Source organism: Oncorhynchus gorbuscha, linkage group LG05, assembly GCF_021184085.1.
Source record: "Oncorhynchus gorbuscha isolate QuinsamMale2020 ecotype Even-year linkage group LG05, OgorEven_v1.0, whole genome shotgun sequence".
Lineage (NCBI taxonomy): Eukaryota > Metazoa > Chordata > Actinopteri > Salmoniformes > Salmonidae > Oncorhynchus > Oncorhynchus gorbuscha.
In genome coordinates, this window is record NC_060177.1 from 23,628,048 (window position 1) to 23,649,521 (window position 21,474).

At 45.7% G+C, this 21,474-nt stretch overlaps 1 protein-coding gene across 3 annotated transcripts in view; it reads right to left on the reverse strand.

Annotated features, from left to right (window-relative positions):
- Positions 1-1,995: 1,995 nt before the first annotated feature.
- The window catches only part of LOC124035687 (furin-1-like), a 94,647-nt gene continuing 75,168 nt past the window's right edge, over positions 1,996-21,474 (reverse strand). For all 3 annotated transcript variants that reach the window (XM_046349276.1, XM_046349274.1, XM_046349275.1), the window contains exons 8-16: positions 17,481-17,653; positions 15,553-15,765; positions 14,057-14,157; positions 13,144-13,247; positions 12,720-12,837; positions 11,099-11,278; positions 10,746-10,870; positions 9,626-9,754; positions 1,996-5,816 (exon numbers count right to left, since the gene is read on the reverse strand). In XM_046349276.1, the coding sequence (XP_046205232.1) occupies positions 5,203-5,816; positions 9,626-9,754; positions 10,746-10,870; positions 11,099-11,278; positions 12,720-12,837; positions 13,144-13,247; positions 14,057-14,157; positions 15,553-15,765; positions 17,481-17,653 (1,757 nt within the window). In that variant the 3' untranslated portion in view covers positions 1,996-5,202. The remainder of the gene's footprint in view (positions 5,817-9,625; positions 9,755-10,745; positions 10,871-11,098; positions 11,279-12,719; positions 12,838-13,143; positions 13,248-14,056; positions 14,158-15,552; positions 15,766-17,480; positions 17,654-21,474) is intronic.

The following is a 21,474-nucleotide window of genomic DNA, read 5'->3' on the forward strand; positions in this document are numbered from 1 at the left end:
AAGGCTATGGATATGGGAATCTCGGTTCTCGGTGGGCGTCTACAGCTAGAGGGCTCTCATGGTTCTTGAAGTGTAGACAAATGGTATGAGGGTGTTATGAAACAGGAGTGGTGCTTATAACATAATGACTCCTTACTGGAGCTAGACTGAAAAGGCATCAATACAGTCCACTCAGCAGGACCTGAGAATGCAAGAAACTGGAGACAACATTTTATGCTAAAATGATAACATTGACTCTGAATTTCAACAGTTACACAGTCATTGACTGTCCTATTGAAGCTTGAGGACTGTTAGAAAGGAATGTAGGGACCATCAAATATCCTGCGTTGTGAGATTGTAATATCCTGGGAGGGTTTGAGGATACAAGGGGGTCAGACAGATAATAGTAATCACTGTTAACGATTCTATCAGTCAGATACGTGTGATATGAAGGTAGAGTCACTAGACATTCTTAACCTTGTTTGAGGTCAGTAGGTCACATGACCAAGGAGCTATTGACATTTTAGAATTCATGTAAAATCGAGTGAGATGAAAATGGACAAACCAAAGGGTGTGCAATATAGAAGGGTAGACAGTGGACATTCTGAACCGTGTTTGAGTCAAGTAGGTCACAACCAGGGAGCTATTGAATTTCAAATGTATAAATAGTTTGTACTTTGTTTATGCTCCCTAACTAATTCAACTAGGAATACAAAATGCTGCTCACATTTCCACATGTTTATTAGCTTTGGAATGCGAATTAATGTCAAAATCGTGAAAATAAGACCTGTGCAAAGTTGTGGTTTGAAAGCTCAAGTGGTTTGAAAGCTATTGAGGTTTGAAAGCGTTGAATATCCAACTTGAAACTACCTCGGTTCCAGTTTTCACATGCAAAAAAGCGCTTTTCGGGAGTGTTCAAAGCATGCCATTCCCGAGAGCAGCATTTACTCTTTCAACTCAAAGCAATGAGCCTAATCAATCCTCCATAACATCAAAATAAATTATAAACAGAGTAGGCTAATTAGTCCTTAGTTTTGGGGTTATGCTGAGGTAAAATATTTGGCTAATCTATATATCCAAATCCTATTCTTGAAGATCAAGGGGTATTAAATTAATTGGAATGACTGGAAATCTGACAGTCTGAGCACTGATGGGAAGGATTGTGCGTTCCTGGTGTAACTCAGGCAGTTGTCATCCTGTACCCGTCCCACAGGTGTGATGTTCAGGTATACCGATCCTATGCAGGTGTTGTTACACGTGGTCTGCCACTGCGAGGACGATCAGCTGTCCGTCCTGTCTCCCTGTAGCGCTGTCTTAGGCGTCTCACAGTACCGACATTGCAATTTATTGCCCTGGCCACATCTGCAGTCCTCATGCCTCCTTGCAGCATGCCTAATATGCACGTTCACCCAGATGAGTAGGGACCCAGGGCATCTTTCTTTTGGTGCTTTTCCCCCAGAGTCCATAGAAAGGCCTCTTCAGTGTCCTAAGTTTTCATAACTGTGACCTTAATGGCCTACCGTCTGTAAGCTGTTAGGGTCTTAACCGTTCCACAGGTGCATGTTCATTAATTGTTTATGGTTCATTGAACAAGCATGGGAAAGAGTGTTTAAACCCTTTACAATGAAGATCTGTGAAGTTATTTGGATTTTTACTAATGATCTTTTATAGACAGGGTCCTGAAGGGACGTTTCTATTTTTGCTGAGTTTAGTAATTAACAGATTATGTTAAAGAAGGAACCTACCCAACCCTGGGTGGAGGCCACATGCTGTAGCTCTTCTGGTGTGACAGTACTGCGGATGTAAGAAACAGTTATACTTTTACTTTTCATTTACCACAATTGTCCAACTCCTGTAGAGCTATCCTTTGACTCTATATTTGAACTGTCATTGTCCTGGAGCACAGCACTCAGGTGAAATAAAGTACTCTACTCAATTCAATCTAGCTGGACAGAAGATATTGATTCTTGAAATACAGCCAACCATTAATCACATAGAAAAGCACATGACAAATCCTCAAGTTTGCATAGATCTTTATTTTTTATAGAATCTATCAATTAAATAAAAAGGACAAATTTAACAAGAGCAAAAAAAAATCTTTAAATTACAATAAAATTACACTGCACCATATATAGTACAAAAATAGGCCTTATTTTAGAGTTCTGTCCCATCTAAGGTAGTCATTCTTTTACATTATTCATAGGTCACTGTTTCTGTAAGGAATAATATGTAGCCCCGGGCCAAAGACTTGATAAGGAGAGGTGGACAGAGCTCTGTTTAACCCCCATGAGTGTGTTTCTTCTGTAGTTATAACACACACACATACAGCCTCATTCAGCCCTTTAGTGTATGGGGATGGGATACATTCTCAATCTGCTCCCTCCACATCCAACCCTGCATCTCAGCATACAGAATGTCTCTGCTCCACCGTCACCAAGCAGGGGGTGGAGAGGGAAAGGTCTCTGCATTAAAAGGCAGGAATAACAGAAAGGGCTAAAAAAATAAAAAAAAGTCATCTGATTTATGAATCAATGCATATAGAAAACCTCAGATTGCGTCATCTCCCCAACTCAGGCTCAGCAATCTGAAGCAGAACTGTACACATCTCTAAATTGCCCTGGTAATGCCATAAACTCTGCTGCAGTCAGATGTAGTATTGAGGCTGCACTGCAAAGGGCGCAACCTCCTCCCCAGCAGCTGTCCGTTTCCTTAGACATACTGTTATAATGCAATAGAGATTTCCACATTCAGGAGTGACCAACTTAGATGAAACGGATGTAAGTGGGGGAAGTACGTTGGGACATTCAAATGATTGCCTCAACTAGAATTCTGGTAGGAAGAAAAATCTTAAGATTTATCGGTTACTTCTTCATTTTAAGGGAAAAGACAATGACAGCATTACTGCACCTTACATCAGCCAGGGCTAAATGGCACACTATTCCATCTTTGTAATAATTACATATTTTGCTCAAAGTTGGCCGTCATTACTTTGCATTCAGAGGGTAGCAACTCCCCAACATGTGTATTGAAGATTAAGTCTTTCTCAGCAAGGTTTATAATTACATAAGATTTAAAGCACAGGGATCACCCCCCCCCCCCTCCCCACCACCTTAAAAAACAATCCTGAAAACAATATATTCAGAGGGCATAAATCAGGATATATTAATTTACATTTAAGTTGTGCCAAGACAGAGTAGGGGAGGAGAGAGAGAGAAATAACAAAGCGAGAATGCAGCCCTACAGCCCTGTGGCACTGTAGATAAAGACATTTCAGTCTTATTATTACTGCAGAAGTGTAAATCAGTGAAAGGAAAACTCCGGATCGATTCAATAGAAATATCCTTCTCTGAAAAGCTTTCACCTTTGACCTATATAATCCTTCATCATCGCTATGTAACACATACTCTGCTGCCGTTGCTGTGTGATCTGAGTGAGGACGGGATGAGCAGCTGCATCAATCTTTTATGCATGTTGTCACTATGACAACCCATCTCAGCGAAGCCCCTTATTATCTGCTGGAAATGAAAAATAATTTCAACATAAAAGAAAAAAAAAGATGGATGGATCCAATATTTGTCCAATGGATGAATTAATGAGGTACAGAAGATTGTAGAAGGAAGATATTCAGCCAAATATTCACTTAACTTTTTCAATAAAGACACAGTTTGAATAGAAAAAAAAACTCCCTTGGAACACATCTGAGCTGTAGTGTCATTCAGGATATAATTCATTGGCAAGTATATGAAACAGATTATCTGTAGTTTGCATCGACACCCCTGATGACGACTGGAGGGCGAGTGGAGAGAAGCAGTGATCAGTCTCAGACAGATAAAAGATGTTAAAAGAAGTTTGCTCATTATAGCCAACCTCAGTTCTTTAAAGAACAGCAGACAGGGAAACTACATATGATACCGGTTGGCCTAACTCAGCTGACAAACACAACCACATCCTTAGTATTCCTAATGTGGGCATTCCTTCCTTTTGCTCAACTGCTCACACACTTGGCCTGCACACATTCAAGACACACAAAAACACAAGACCAACATAGTGCAAAGTGTGTGTGATGAACAGCATTAAAAGAGCAGCAGAGTAGAGAGAGTAGAGTGCCCCGTCTGGTAATCATGGCCAGACTGTTATTCTCTCTCTCTCTCTCCTCTGCAGTGCGTAAAACCCTTCTCTCTATCACACACTCTTCTCACTACCTGTATAGCTGCTCAGAGAAACCCCTGTGTTAAAAGTCACTTCTACTGTACTGAGCCCCATCCACAATACATCTCTCTAACACGCTCACCCTCAGAAGCTGAGCAATTAAAATACTTAAGTGGAAAGCCAATTTAATTAGTCCTAGGTACTTTTTTCCTTGGGAATGGGGTAATAATCATAGAGGCAATATTATTTTGGTCAAAATTCTGAGGCCCAGTAAAGTGTGGCGGCCTAGCTGGGTGAACTGCTGACCTATTTTTGGAGATCTGGCAGCGAGCGAGCACTCGGTCCGAACCCCCCCCCCCCCCCCCCTCTCTCTCCCCATGCTGGGGGTAGAGTGAGCGTTGCTAGTCTCATGGACTCATAGCCTTGTATCCAGCCAGAGCTGAGAGAGAGAGACACAGTCATACTGCAGCATGGACACTCCGCAGCTCTGGGAGGGCCTGGGGCTGATTCACCAAAACCGTGGGACTTTGACGACTCCACTGTGGCTTCTCAGAACCTGACCCTACCCCGATCTTAGTATCCACTCAACACACACACACACACACACACACACACACTGTACCCCCAATTTACAATCTCATCTGGCTACTGCACTGGAACTGAAGGAGGAAAAAAAGGGAGAGAGCAAACAATAATGGTTTGTTTATTGTGACAGGGAAACCCTGGAGCCGTCCGGGAAATGGGCTGTGTTCAGAAAACACTCTGTCTGATGGTGATTGAGGGCGAAAGGGCACGGAGAGACAGTTTAATAGAAAAGCACCCGAGTGTGTAGTGAGCGCCGAGCGCACCCAGGCCATCCCTGTTCCGCGTGACTCCAGTCTCACATCACGTCACCCACTACAGAGTGGAACACTAAACCTGGGGAATTAAACCCCATGAGAGGAAGAACGAGGGAGTGAAACAGGGAAAGAGAAACCAGAGGAGGGGAACATGAGGACAGGGAGCCCGGAATTAGACGACTCAGAGAATTGGGGGAGAGGCTGTAGAAAGAAGGAATTTGAAGACAGGAGGGGGTTAAAGAGCACTTTGTGTTTTGATAAAGGCAGTCTTCTCATTGTGGACGTCAAACTCATCATTGTCGGAGTCAGTGTTCACTCCCTCATCGCCCCACACTGTAGGGATACCGCGGTACGACACCATTCTGCTGCTGCCCCCCAGGCCGAAGCCCCCCCTCAGGCCTGAGCCGGCCTCCTCCAGTGAGGGCAGTTTGGCCAGGACTCCAGATCTCAGCTGCAGCAGAACGAACACCCCTGCGAAGGTGGCCATGATGATCATGCAGCTGAGCACGGCGATGGTGACGGGCAGGCGGGAGCTGAGCTCTAGGCGGGGACCGGCATTGCCCTGGCCCACCATGAAGTTCCCGGGGGACTCCCTCTGGATCTGGTTGAGGTGCAGGCAGGTGCTGGACACAGGGTCAAGGTGGCTGTGAGGGGGGCAGGAGAGGCAGGCGCTGGGGCTGAGGCCGCTGCAGGTCAGGCAAGGGGGTTGGCAGGGCAGGCAGGAGGGGACCGAGGCTGGATCCACAGAGTTCCCCATGGTGTAACTGAGGAGCTGGGAGCCTGCGGTGTAGCCGGCTGGACAGCCCCTCACACAGCCCTGCTGGAAGAGGTAGTAGCCACCATTGCACTCTACATACAAGGAGACAAGAGGAGAAACAGACATATTTTAGTACCGCTGGTGATCAAATTCTTCATTTAACGCAGTTAGTGCACAACCACCGGTAATTAATGGATATAGTTCACACAAAGCTTCAAATATGTGAACTGTATTTGAATAGTCTGCCATGACAATCATGCAGCACATTACGCATCGCCTCATTCTGGGGCATTAAAATCATGAGCCTGTGAATGTGCCCTCAACTTAAGCTGCATAATGTTGATGTAGCTTCTGCTAGAATGAACAGTTTCCTGCCGCAAACTGTTTGGAGTGTGAATGTGTTGATGAGCTGTGCCGATTGTGTGCCGAGACAAATGCAACGTGTGTAAATCCCTCATCAATCTGAGGAGAAATGCACTGTAGCATATCTATGCCCTGAGCCGTGCTTTGCCAACCCAGTTGGAAATAATATTGCAAATATATGGACTTTCTAATAAGCTCTGAAGCATTTATCTGTACTAAGTCTGCACATCCATGTGAATAGTTTGGCAGTGGCATTAGTGTGTTATCACTGCAGCACCCTGTAACTCCTTATCTCCCCCAATGATTTGGAAAGCGAATCTCACACACACAGCTACTGAGGCTCCACACCTCCCCTCCGCATCCACCCAAGGCGCATTCCCTCCAGCCTACACAGTCAGACAGGCCATTACCCCAATCTAATTACTAGGTTCATAATCAGTTGTCATTCTCGCCCTGTTGAAAGACTTGAAGTGGGTGGGAGAGAAAGGAAGGATCAAATGAAAGGGGACAGCAGGAAAAGAGGAGGACAGAGGAAGGAAGAGAGGGGAAGAGAGAGGAAGAGGGTGGGAGTAGTGACAGAGTGTTGAGGGAGAAGGGGTTGATGACAGAGGACAAAGGAAGGAAGAGAGGGGAAGAGGGTGAGAGTAGTGACAGAGTGTTGAGGGAGAGGACAACATAGGAAGGAAGATGACAGAGGACAGAGGGAGAAGGGGTTGATGACAGAGGACAGAGGGAGAAGGGGTTGATGACAGAGGAAGGAGAGGGGAAGAGGGTGAGAGTAGTGACAGAGGGTTGAGGGAGAAGGGGTTGATGACAGAGGAAGGAGAGGGAGGAAGAGAGAGGAAGAGGGTGGGAGTAGTGACAGAGTGTTGAGGGAGAAGGGGTTGAGGACAGAGGAAGAAGGGGTTGATGACAGAGGACAGAGGAAGGAAGAGAGAGGAAGAGGGTGAGAGTAGTGACGGATCGTTGAGGGAGAAGGGGTTGATGACAGAGGACAGAGGAAGAAGGGGTTGATGACAGGCAAGAGGGAGGAAGAGGGTGGGAGTAGTGACAGATCGTTGAGGGAGAAGGGGTTGATGACAGAGGACAGAGGAAGAAGGGGTTGATGACAGAGGACAGAGGAAGAAGGGGTTGATGACAGAGGACAGAGGAAGAAGGGGTTGATGACAGAGGACAGAGGAAGGAAGAGAGAGGAAGAGGGTGGGAGTAGTGAGTAGTGACAGAGTGTTGAGGGAGAAGGGATTGATGACAGAGGCAAGAGGGAGGAAGAGGGCGGGAGTAGTGAGAGTGTTGAGGGAGAAGGGATTGATGACAGAGGCAAGAGGAAGGAAGAGGGTGGGAGTAGTGAGAGTGTTGGCCGTTCTGCTTTCCCACCCTCCTCCTATACCCCCACAAAACTAGAGTAGTCCAATTAATTAAGTATTTTCCAGACGTTGAAGTGAGGTTCATTTTAGGTTCTGAATTAAAGGTGAAAATACATATTTTCCAGATGTTTAAAATACGTATTTTCCAGATGTTGAAATCAGGTAAAAATGTCAGTTCTTAATGAAAGTTTAAAAAATATGTCATTTATAGCCAGCCGTCTATGTTTGGACCAAACCACATTTTTACATTTGTTAGGACCCCAAATCTTTAGTGGCACAACTAGCACTGCGATGCCATGCCATAGACCACTGCACCACTCGGGAGGCCCAAACCAAACCAAATATAGACGTCTATAATTGGTTCAGATTTGGTCCGGACCAAAAATCTACATCCGTGGGCGTGGAAATCAACAAAAAAAGAGACTGGTCCGGAAAGGACCAAAAAAAAAAAAGACACCCAATTGATGTCTGCGTCAGTCGGTGGGGGTGTAGCCTACAGTGTCGGCCTGAAATGGAATTTTATGAATGCCCATCCATTTGGTAGGCCTACTGTTCCTAAAACAGGCAGTTGCATTTGCTTTATTATTCCTGATTCCCATGACTAAGTTAGCCAACTTTATCAGGAGTTATCCTGGGCCTATTTGCAATGAGAGTCAATGTGTTAACACAACGGCAAATGCAGAAGTATTTTATTTTTCACTATGATCAGCTCGTCAAATATGTACAGATACAAACTTGAAACCAATGTAACCCACTGGTTGTCCATCCCATAATGTCATTATTATTGTTTTACCTGTCCTGATTTTAGGATTGTTTTGGGGCAGAATTGTGTGTTGGAGGTGAGTCTTAGTTTAGCTCGGAAAATGCAGTCCTCGCTAATCTGCCCCCATGTTTAATTTATCGCAGTAGATGTCTCTGAGGACGAGCTGATCAACAAACTCAACCATCCAGAGTTCTTGCTTCACAACCTACATCTATGCCATTACGCCACTCACTATCTGAAACAATATACCAACAACTGTTAAATTGTGATACCCAGGGGATCCTGCAGGGGTCAGACTGTTCCTGTCTCTCCCAGTCTTATTCTAGGGCAGTGGGCTCCAAACTCTAGCATGAATGCTACTTTTAAAGATGTAAACATGTCACAACCTACTCTTTTTTTTATAGCTTTCAAGTAGGCACATTATTTATTCTCCTCTACCATGCAACTCTTCCCTGGATCCTTAGTGAACCAGATTTGTGCTTTCTGTCAATATACCCAGGTAATATAATGGTTACTGAACAGTATCTGTCTTGACAGGCCCCATAAAATTGTGTTTTGTATTTTCTGAATTCACTTCTCGCAGTTTAATTGTATTTTTTACTCTCAATATAACAATTATTCATAAAGAAAACAACAAAAATGGTATCCATGTCAATGCTTAAACCACATCAGAAGACAAGTGTTGATGTCTATAGAACATGGCAGTTTGCAAAGCAATGGCCACCCAATTGATACAAATAATCATAATATATCCTAGTTCTGTGAGGTTAAATGTTTGTTCACATTTAATTCAGAAGGTTTATGGGGAAAGTCCTGTCTACCCACAAGATGCCGGCTATCATTAGACAAATGCGCGCACCAAACAACATTGCCGGAATTTAATTGGCAGATTGTGTTACAGTTGGATTTTTAAGTCAACAGTGGCTAACCAGGGGTGGGATAATGTCAATGTGCCTTTGATTCGATAGTAGCCGGGAGGGAGCCTTACGTTTACAACAGTTTGTGATGGAACACATGAAGAAATGCATGTACTTTCAGAATTCATTGGCAAGCTTATCATAGGTGGGCTGCGAGCTTCTGGTAGCTCACGATCTACCTGTTGGAGACTCCTGCTCTAGGGTTTAACCTATACAAGCCATACACTTTTGATATGAGAGCCAGTGTTTAATCTTTCTTACCTGTACAGTGTGCAGTGTAAATGTACCTGTTCATTAAATGTAGGCTTAGGGTAGGGGTAGGCAACTGAAGCCTGCAGAGCCAGTGGGGCAGACTTTTGATCCATTAGAAATTAGGTGCATTTGTGCTGTGCAGGAACAAAAGCCTGGGCACACCACAGCTCTGAGACCCTAGTTGCCTAACTCTAGGTACAGAATGTACATTCTCTTACAGTAACCAATGGTAACATGCTTACCAATGCAGATCTGCTGTAGGTCAAAAGTCTTGCAGCTGCCGTTACTGGGCTGAGAGAGGTCCTTGGCTGTGGAGCTGGGAGAGTCTGAGCCTGTACCATACAGCACCAGGGTGAACTGAGTCAGAGTGCCTAGACCGAGGGAGGGAGAGAGAGTGTTACACATAAGAAACAAGAGCACAGATCTCCAAGCCACCGTCTACGCCAGCAGGGCTCTGGCACTCTTCAGGGTGGGTTCTGTAATTGCAGCTTCTATCCTGCTCCTTTTATATTCTTGGATTTCCTGGATGGAATGACAGGAAAAGATTCCTAGAAGTAAAGCATTAAATGTATAAGTATACATTCTGGTGTTTCTCTATAGACCCGTTAGTTCAGAACAACACTTCCCGGGAGAGCCATTTATATGACGAGCCCTTTGAGAGGGTCTACAGCCAGAGGGAGGGAGGGAGGGAAAGCGAGAGAAGAGTGAGAGAAAGAAAACAAAAATAAAGAGCAAGAGAGGACTACAAATAAACCCCAAAAAGATTGTCTGAGAGGGCCTGGATGGGCCTTAGGTCATAGTTATTCTGGATCAGCCTGGGTTAGCCTGGGCCAGACAGCAGGGCCCTCCACTCCCCTGCTTAATTTACTCTCCCTGGTTTAATGAAGCTGATTTAGAGGTGGGTGTGTGGAGCTAGAGAGAGACTGCCTGACAGTTTGTATAAAGGAGATCAAAAGGAAAGCTCTCCAGGCACAGACACTGCTGCCCCGTGCATAAAACACTCCAGGTTAGCGGTCTGGAAGCATCTCACACACACACACACAATCATCAACACATGAATGACGTAGATGCACACATGCACACTATGAAATAATCAAATTCATTAACACATAAATCAAGCACTTACTGCAAATGCACGCGCACTCTCTCACACGCAGTACATCAATGAATCAAACACATATTGCACAGATAAATGCACATACAAGCATACATCCCGTCACACACACACATTCTTTCAGTGACACTGCTAGTCAGACACGGCTGCACTAACAGAAACCCTGTCACTCTCTCTCTCTCTGAGCTCCCAGAAAATGTTCCAGACATAACAATAACTAATAAGGTAGTAAATGAGAGGTGGCTTACCGTAGTCGCTGGCCCCTGCCACGTTTACCATCTCCAGGGTCCACTCCCCCCGGGGGTCCTCATCCCAGGAGTGTGTGGTCATGAAAGCCCAGTCATTAAAGCCCTCTGATGAGTAGTCATGAGGCCTGCAGAGGAGAGACAGGAAGTATGTAATACACTGTGTGTGTGTGTGTGTGTGTGTGTGTGTGTGTGTGTGTGTGTGTGTGTGTGTGTGTGTGTGTGTGTGTGTGTGTGTGTGTGTGTGTGTGTGTGTGTGTGTGTGTGTGTGTGTGTGTGTGTGTGTGTGTGTGTGTGTGTGTGTGTGTGTGTGTGTGTGTGTGTGTGTGTGTGTGTGTGTGTGTGTGTGTGTGTACCTGGGAGCGAGCAGTGTGGAGCGGGTGCCCTGTGGGCTTGTCAGGTAGATGCCCAGGTTGCCCCTGCGGTTGTAGGAGAGGGTGAGCTGGGCCTGGACATGTTCTAGAGAGCTCACATGGTTGGCTGTCCCAACACAGCCGTCCACTGTCTTGGTGATCAGTAGGTGGCTCCCAATGTTCCTGACACACAGATAAACAGCACATCAGCATATATGACCAAATACATACATTTACACAAAGACAGCATAGTGATTGAATAGGCTTGTGTTCTCATGTTGCTGGCTTTTGGTGTCTGTGAGGAAGATGTCACAGCTGGGAATGAGCATGTGACATCATCTGTGTGCGTGACTATAATTGTTCTCTGAGTGTGTGAGTGATGCTGCATGAGTGTGTGACTGTCGCTCTAGACTAGTGTGCGAGAGAAGTATGTGTGTGAGTGAGAGCCTGCTGAGGGCACAGGGTTTGCGGCCTTGAAACAGGATTAGCAGCTCAGGTCCTGCAGCAGCCCTGTCCTCTACAGGAGAAAAGTACCAGGCTCCCCCGACTCCCCCCAATCCGCTTAGCAGCTTACACACATCCACTACAACTGAACCCAGAGGAGGAGAGAGAGGAGGGCATGAGGCTTTACAAAAGCCGTGGCGTCCAGCTAATAGAAAATACGGGCCGTAATCGGTGAACTGAGTGTAAAAACCACACCGCTTCCTCCTAATTAAATCCCTTAAAATGTTAGGATCTAATCCGCAGCAGTCAGAGAGAGTGAAGGAGAAGCAACACCTCTTGCACTGTACAATGCACACTGCACAAACACCATGCCACCAACACCTTTAACAGGCTCCAGTGGGCTGTGATCTGGGGACCAGTACAGAGACAATACAACAGGGCTGGGAACCTGTCAGCTACAGTATGTAGCAGAGGCAGGCTTAAAGTGGGAGAGAGAAAGAGAGATAGAGAAAGTGTGAGGGGAATAGATAGAGGGGAAGAGATAGAAGGAGCACAAGACAGAGGGAAAGAGAATGAGAGGGGAACAGAGAGCAAGAGCAAAGGAGTGAGAGAGTGAAAGAGTCAAATATCGACTGAGGTTTAGAGACAGCCAGGACAGCGTGGAGAACATGGAAGCAGAGAGAGACTCATCTGTAAGTGATTATTTATTTTATTAAACATGCTCCCCCAGGTTCAAAATATCATCACCCTTGCACACACACAAGAACCAGCAGAGCCTATCAATGGGCTCCCGGTGCCATGCTCAGAATCTAAACATGACGTGCAGTCACACTGGGGTATGACAGCTTGGTCCCACATGTGCACCTCTCACACCTACGGGCCATCACAAACCAGCCCACACACAGCAGCGCTCATCACCTCCACAGCCGACCCACCCCAAGATGTGAGACTCTCACACACACAATCTGAAGCATCCTATTCTAATAAGGATCACATAGGTTTATTATATGCTAATCACCTGGTAGGTTAACTGTACTATACCCAAAACCAATGTAATCCCTATGAAGCTAGTACTGATGCTCCTGCCAGCCAAACAGTGGCATTACAGGTCAAGTTGGTAGAGCTGTGTGTGTGTGTGTGTGTGTGTGTGTGTGTGTGTGTGTGTGTGTGTGTGGCTCACCTGGGCTCTGCCACCATGGATAGCACACATTTTTTCTGGGGCCCAGCATTGGTCCAGTTCTCAGCCAGAGCCACGATCGCACTGGCATCAAGCAGACCATACCCATATGAATGGCTCACTGAGAGAGATCGACAGAGAGAGAGAAGGAAAAAGAGAGATCGATAGACTGCTGAAAGGCTACTTCATCACGATTCCAGTTCCAACTCAATAAGGGCATCTTCACTATTAGATTATTGCATGTACCCTGCTGTGTGCCCAGTAAAACCTCTCCCTGAACTTTGGAGCCATGGCCTTCTGTAATTTCTTAATGTAGGCAACTTTAAAATCAATTGATGTAAATACAATATAGATCAGTCTCCATTGTGTAACTGGCAGGGCACGGGAGTGATGGTCAACCGAGCTCAGCTAATGGAACTCGCTGTACCTTTTCGGCCGACCCCATTGGTATTCCAGTCGTTGGTGAGGAGGTGGGCGGGATGAGAGGTCCTCACGACCAAGTGCTGCATGTCCCGCCATGTCAGGTTTTTACTGCACACACACAACAACCATACCTTTCATCAATATAGAAGATTCCAGATCTGAAATACACTTAACATGATTATGAAGAGAGTAAAACATGCAACAACATATCCTACCACAATGCATAGCAACAAATTGCAAAGGAAATGGCATTAGGTGCCCAAGTCCACTAGAAGAGTTGAACATCAGGCTTAATGTTACTGCATTGAAAAGATCGAGACCAGAGATCCCTCTGTCAGTCACATCTCTGCTCTCTCACTCTCCTCTGTTCTCCATATAAAACCCTGTGTTACTGCAGTTCCACCCAGCAGAGCAACAGTAAAAGCCTACAGTAAAACAGAGTCAAATAGTGTACAGTACCCCAGCGAAACATTGAGTTTAAACCTCATCAGTTCTCTTTTACTGAAAGGTCAGCTTTGGCTGAAGGGAAAGTCAAAGTCCTGCAGTACAGTCGGACACTTTTAAATGGACAGGGACCTACAGGAGGTTTTTACTGGTCACAAGTGCCCCGTTCCCCAACCAGACTACAGTACTGAGCTGATGACACGTTCATAGCAGAATGATAGGAGATGACTGACTCATCTGTTCTGATCCACAATACATTATTACAAGACAGTTGCCTTCCCCCAAGAGTTTGTCATACTTCTGAGACATCTGTGTGTGCGCTCAGACGGCAAATATTTGTGAACAGACAATAAAAAACACAAAGGAGGGAGAGAAGCAGACAGAGAGGAAAATAGGAACAAGCAAGGGGACATTGAGACAAACGGTCAGAGACACAGATCGAGACAGACAGACAGGTGATAAGAGTGGCTCACTTGGCTTCCAGTGCAAGGGCGATGATCCCAGCAGCCAGAGGAGCCGAGGCGGAGGTGCCCGTGTGGGTGTCAGTACACTTCTGTCTGAGGTCTGTTGTCACCTGACAGGAAGAGAGTTTGTAGTTAGATATTGTGCTGCACATACAGGGCCGAAATGTTAACACCTAATATATGGGCAAATAAAGAACTTTCTATTGAAAAATCAGTAGGAGTGTGAGTTATACACTATAAAAATCATATTCTACTCAGCCCCTTCTACTTTGATAAACGTTTATGTATCAACACATGGTTCAAATGATTAATCATGAATGTGGAAACACACCAATTCATTAATCATGTGTGTACAGCATTCCTCATGGCAAGAGGTTGGGATGAACATCCATTATACAGTATTGTACTGTAATCTCTCCTAGTGAGAGGCTCTCCATCCTCCACCTCGTTCGCGTGTGTGTGTGTGTGTGTGTGTGTGTGTGTGTGTGTGTGTGTGTGTGTGTGTGTGTGTGTGTGTGTGTGTGTGTGTGTGTGTGTGTGTGTGTGTGTGTGTGTGTGTGTGTGTGAGAGAGATGGAGATGGGATTTTAACGTTTTACAGTTCTTCATTCAAATGGGCCTCAGAGGGCGGGTGGGAAAGAGTGCAAAGAGCAAGAGTTTATGAAGAGAGAGAAAAGGAAAGCGGGAAAGAGAGTGTCACTGTAGGCCATGGCTGTCTGAGGCAGGCCAGTGAGAACTGACTCAGTCATTCCTCCAGACTGAACACACACACACACACACACAACCTGCCTTGAAGAACCAAACAGTCCAATAAGCATTTGGCTTATATTCTATCTGACTGGAAGGAGGAAGCACTAAAACCAGTAGGAACACCGACGAAGAAGTGCAACAAAAATAAGAAAGAAGTGCGACAGGATAACTAGGACATCTAGAAACATTCAAACCTCTAGAGTACAGCTAGAGAGTACTAGTGCTTTGGCTCTGGATTCAACCATCTGAGATACTCTACGGATCCCAGGAGCCAAGTCAACCTGGTTCTAAACAGCAACACCCTGGCTATACATCAAAAGTATCCATCCATTTTTACATCTCACTGAAGCACAAACATACACATCATTCCCCTGACTAATATGCTGTAAAATAGACTTCATTCTCTTCAAAGCTCAAGGGAAGCTGTGTGACCTCCTATTGCAGTTAGCAACAGAATACCACTGAGGCCCTGGAACCACAGAGCACAAGACTCTCACAGGACAGGAGCCCCGACTCACACACTCCTCCACCCTGCACACACACCACCACTCAGTTGAATGTTTTCTGACATGCCCATTTTCAGACTGTACAGACAAATGTTTCCCGCACTCCTCATGACGCTCACACTGGGAGTGAATGAGAGTGTGTGTTGTTAATTAATGTTAATTCATCAAAATCCGTGTTCCCCGCTCCGTTTGCCACTGTAAGTGTATATGTGTGTATGTGTGTGCGTGAACACGCGTCTACTCAACTCACGATCTGTTTCTCGTTGAGGTTGCCAGAGCTGTAGGTTGTGGCAAGGGTGGAGGAGCAGGCCTCGCTGTACCAGGGCACGTTGCCGTTCTGGGTGGAGCTGCTGATGGACAGGGTGTAGATGCTGTTGGTGTAGCCGTCACAGTTACAGCTGTCCTTCTCACGCCCGCCGTTCCCTGATGCCCACACAAAGATGGAGCCCAGGCCCCCACGACCCTAGAGGAGGGAGAGACAGAACAGAGTCAATAACAAACCTAGACAACCACAAGGCTTCTAGACAGGCCTTTCTGACGCACAAGACCACATGCATGTGTATCTTGGTGTGGCGCAGCTTATGAAAGAGGGGAACACAGTGTCATTCAATCTAATTTAGATTCCCATTGATACGACAGCACAACTATTTCCAGGGTCCATCTCTGAAAGGCCTGCCACAGCTCATCCATACATCACAGGACTGTGTGATCACTCAGACGCTTTGAATCCAAAGAGCTTTAATGTACCACGGCCGCAATACAAGACAACAGGGACCGGACTGTCTGTCAACAAACCCTGAGCAATAAATCATCTGTGCTATTCAGCATTCACAGTGAATAAATATCAAAGTCCCACAGTATGCTCCATTGTGCTGGGTGGTGCAGCCTCCACACATTGACCATCACACGCAACAATCATGAACAATGTAAACAACAGACTGGAGCTACTGATGATGCCATGGCTCCCTATAGAATAGTGTGTTTACATGCCATATGCTTTTTATTTGACAGGCCTGTAATAAAAAGGAGGCAGACAGGGCACCAGTAACGGCCCTCAGATGGGGTTTGCCCCATAAGGTCTGATGGTTCTTTGTCTGAATGGCCCGTTGGTCCTGGCTCGGCTCAATGCTTTATGACTGGCTCTCTCACACCCTCTTACCCTTAGAGCTGGGATCAGATGGATGCAGGCTCCCATGTGTACACTAAAGAGAGCCTGGCATATGGCCCCTATAAGTCTGCAGTCTGGATGCTTACTGTTCCCTCCGCTCACACATCCAAAGACTAAACACACCCCCTTGTGCCTTATTGCTTAACTATAGTATAAGCGTTTGTAATCACATTTCTTTTGGTGGAGGCTGTATACAGTAAGAAGCCCATTAAAGACAGAGCCTTCAGCAAACCAGCTACTGTTTCCTATTGACACTAAAGACCAGGACCAGTAACCATCCTGCTCTTTAAGTAGTTATCAAAATGCCTAAAAGCAATAGTCTCTCTCTCACACACACACAGATAACGTCTCAGGGTTGGCAGTATGTCACAGTCTCAGGGTTGGCAGTATGCCAATGCTCTGCCCGGATGCCCATGTGAGACGGAGGAGCTGGAGCTAAGACTTCGGTCTCTCTGAATCCTGCCACCCTAATGTTAAAGCCAGCCCATGAACTATTTACAACTGTTTGCATTTCACATGCAAAAGAAAATCTGCACGTGACCTGAGCTCAATGGCGTTTTATTGAGGTAATCTCATAACACAAATATCCTCCCACTCAGATTCTGAAATCACTTCTACAATTGTGGTACGGTAGTGATGTGAAGAGAGTTGATTGTGTAAAGTGCACTTCAGGTGGTTATGAATGTACAATATTTTCAGTGCTTTGTATTGAGGATTCTTTTTCCTACAGTATTAGTTCAGGCCATTTATTATTGTATCCTTAGTGGAGTTTAGAAAGCCTGATACTTCCACTGTGACCAAATCAAATTTCCCCATTCATAATCGTCTGGGTCATGAAGTGCACTTGCGTTATTCAAGCTGCCTTTGGCCGTCAAAATGGTTGAATAGTTTACTACATAATTACTGGCTGTGTGTAGAGGAAGTCATACAAACTATTGATGGTGAGGCAGGCATTGGGAACGAGGCACACAACTGAGGCCCAGAACACACAGATATTTACACACACACACCTCGGTCACTCCACGCAGGAAGGCCTCCTTGGCGAGCTTGGCGGGCCCATCCACCGTCTTCCCATCATCCTCGGGGCCCCAGCTGGCACTGTAGATGTGGATGTGCTGTGGGTTCAGACTGAGAGACTGGGCCTCCACCACGTCGGTCACCTCGCCGTCCAGCATACGCACTCCTACACACACACACACACACAATCTAATAACCATCTACTCCTTTTCTTTGAAGAGAAATGCAGGCAAGGTTAAACTCAAATACCAAAGCCACTGGTAGGAAGTGTTCCACAGAAAAACAAACAGTCAGCAGCAGAGTTGGTGATAAATAAGTCTTAGATCTGAAGAAGCGCTGATACTGAAAGTTCGTTAACAGGTCATAAATGAGAACATTCTGTTTCCCTCCAAAGAAAACAGATGAAAAGTTTGAATCCGGGTGGACTTTGCTTTGCACAAATCCCCTCTGCAGAAGAGGGACACTTGAATTGGGATATGCCAGCGCTTTTAAAATATTAAAGCCATCGATTCTGAATTTAAATTTGAACGTTTTCTAGCGCTAGCCTCTAGGGCAGTTTTCGGAGCCTCCTCATCCTCTTTTTCTCCGCACCCCCATCCCAGCCCAGCAGATAGGAAGCTGAGAAATCGAAGGCAGACATCTTCAAAACAAACGCGTTGGCTGCTTTGATGCACGGAGGGTCAAGCTATCCATACTGCCCTCATACCGGTTAAAGTAAACAAATAAAGTTCAGCCCTTTGAAGTTCTCCAAAGGCATCCAGTGGCGAGGGCACTGACTCAGGGTCCCCGTAGAGCTCAGAACGAAACGAGCAAATCGTTTTATAGGAGGAGATAGCCCATTATCTGGGGAGCGCTGCGCCCATCTCTGCTACCCCTTACCTCCACCAACACACAGGGATTCTTCTGTAGGTGGGTTGAAGCCAATACAGCTTTCTAAATCTTAAGGTCAAAGCTTGAGCTTACAGTTTGTGCTCTGGAATAGTGGTAGGATTTCTGGTGGGATGACAAAGACCTACCTTTCATTGGTAGTCACTGCCATAGTGATAGGATATTAGATTGATATCTCCCTCTGTGTGTGTGTGTGTGTGTGTGTGTGTGTGTGTGTGTGTGTGTGTGTGTGTGTGTGTGTGTGTGTGTGTGTGTGTGTGTGTGTGTGTGTGTGTGTGTGTGTGTGTGTGTGTGTGTGTGTGTGTGTGTGTGTGTGTGTACGTTTTACAATACTTGTGAGTACCAGAATGACACGCAAGAATAATAAACCAATACAATTCAGAGAAGTGAGGAAATTAGGTTTAGAATTAGAGTTAGGTTTAGGGTAAGGTGTAAAATAGGATTTAGAATGGGAATCAATTGTTGGTCCGCAAAAAGTCCTCACGTGTATAGTAAGACATTGTTGTGTTTGTTTAGGTGTGTATGGTATGAGAGCTGGTGGAGGGGCAGTGCAATAGGCCCTCCACAGTATGGCCTTTCTAGAAATCTCCTTCACCCAAATCCAGATAGCTGATATTCTGAAAGAGCTGCAAAATCTGGACCCCAACAAATCAGCCGGGCTAGACAATCTGGACCCTCTCTTTCTAAAATTATCCGCCGAAATTTTTGAAACCCCTATCACTAGCCTTTTTAACCTCTTTCATATCATCTGAGATCCCCAAAGATTGGAAAGCTGCCGCAGTCATCCCCCTCTTCAAAGGGGGAGACACTCTAGACCCAAACTGCTACAGACCTATATCTATCCTACCCTGCCTTTCCAAGGTCTTCGAAAGCCAAGTTAACAAATAGATTACCGACCATTTCAAATCCCACCGTACCTTCTCTGCTATGCAATCTGGTTTCCGGGCTGGTCATGGGTGCACCTCAGTCACGCTCAAGGTCCTAAACGATATCATAACCGCCATCAGAGACAATCCTGTGCAGCCGTATTCGTCGACCTGGCCAAGGCTTTCGACTCGGTCAATCACCACATTCTTATCGGCAGACTCAACAGCCTTGGTTTCTCAAATTACTGCCTCGCCTGGTTCACCAACTACTTCTCAAACAAACAGAGTTCAGTGTGTCAAAACGGAGGGCCTATTGTCCGGACCTCTGCCAGTCTCTATGGGGGTGCCACAGGGTTCAATCCTCGGGCCGACTCTTTTCTCAGTATACATCAATGATGTCGCTCTTGCTGCTGGTGATTCTCTGATCCACCTCTACGCAGACTACACCATTCTGTATACTTCTGGCCCTTTGAATACTGTATTAACTAATCTCCAGACGAGCTTTAATGCTATACAACTCCCCTTCAGTGGCCTCCAACTGCTCTTAAATGCAAGTAAAACTAAATGCATGCTCTTCAACCAAATCGCTGCCCACATCTACCCGCAAGCCCAGCATCACTACTCTGGATGGTTCCGACTTAGAATATGTGGGCAACTACAAATACCTAGGTGTCTGGCTATACTGTAAACTCTACTTCCAGACTCGCATTAAGCATCTCCAATCCAAAATTAAATCTAGAATCAGCGTCCTATTTCGCAACAAAGCATCCTTCACTCATGCTCCCCAACATACCCTCGTAAAACTGACTATCCTATTGATCCTTGACTTCGGTGATGTCATTTACAAAATAGCCTCCAACTCTCTACTCAGCAAATTGGATGCAGTGTATCACAGTGCCATCCGTTTTGTCACCAAAGCCCTATATACTACCCACCACTGCGACGTGTATGCTCTCATTGGCTGGCCCTCGCTTCATATTCGTCGCCAAACCCACTGGCTCCAGGTCATCTATATGTCTTTGCTAGGTAAAGCCCCGCCTTATCTCAGCTCACTGGTCACCATAGCAGCACCCACCCGTAGCACGCGCTCCAGCAAGTATATTTCATTGGTCACACCCAAAGCCAATTCCTCCTTCAGCCGCCTTTCCTTCCAGTTCTCTGCTGCCAATGACTGGAACGAACTGCAAAAAGAAAATCACTGAAGCTGGAGACTCATATCTCCCTCACTAGCTTTAAGCACCAGCATTCAAGAGCAGCTCACAGATCACTGCACATAGCCTAACTACCTCACCCCATATTATTTATTTTCATGCTCCTTTGCACCCCAGTATCTCTACTTGTACACATCTATCACGCCAGTGTTTCATTGCTATATTGTAATTATTTCACCACTATGGCCTATTTATTGCCTTACCTCCGTTATCCTACCTCATTTGCGCACACTGTATATAGACTTTCTCTACTGTACTATATGTTTGTTTATTCCATGTGTAGCTCTGTTGTTGTTTGTGTTGCACTGCTTTGCTTTATCTTGGCCAGGTCGCAGTTGTAAATGAGAACTTGTTCTCAACTAGCCTACCTGGTGAAATAAAAAATATTTATTTCTAGAAGTGGGTATTTCTACTCACTTATTAACAGGCAGCTGCCGGACTGGGCCAAGCCTGCGGGTAGGTCACACACACACACACACACACACACACACACACACTGCTGTTCCTCTGCTTCACTCTCCTTTACGCCTGACAGGGCACCCTTGCTGCAGTCTTGGAAGGACTGTGGTTGGTCAGAAAGTTTCTGTCCTCTGAGTGGGGAAGGTGAGCAGAAGCTGCTGCTCATTAACCATCTCATTAACACGCAGGTTCCAAGGCAGACTGTTTAATCACTGCCCAGTGTGGAGTCTACCTTTATAAAGGAAGTAGTCGTGCTGAAGAGGCTGAATGCAGGAGGCATACAATGTGAAACATCTACAGAATTTATTTTTCGACTAACTGAATAAGACTTGTATGCATGTTCATCGTTTAAATGAGACAGTACTACTCCAGACAGTAGAGAAGTGGCGGCAGGCAGCTATTGGATGTGACCAATAAGGACTAAAACTATGCGTTGGATTTAGCCGGGCTGTGACAGCTGGAAACATGCAGCAGCATGGAGAGATAAAACATGCAGAGGGGTAATGAGATGAGAGCATGAACTGACTGGATAAAAGAGATGGCACTAATTAAAGGGATTACAC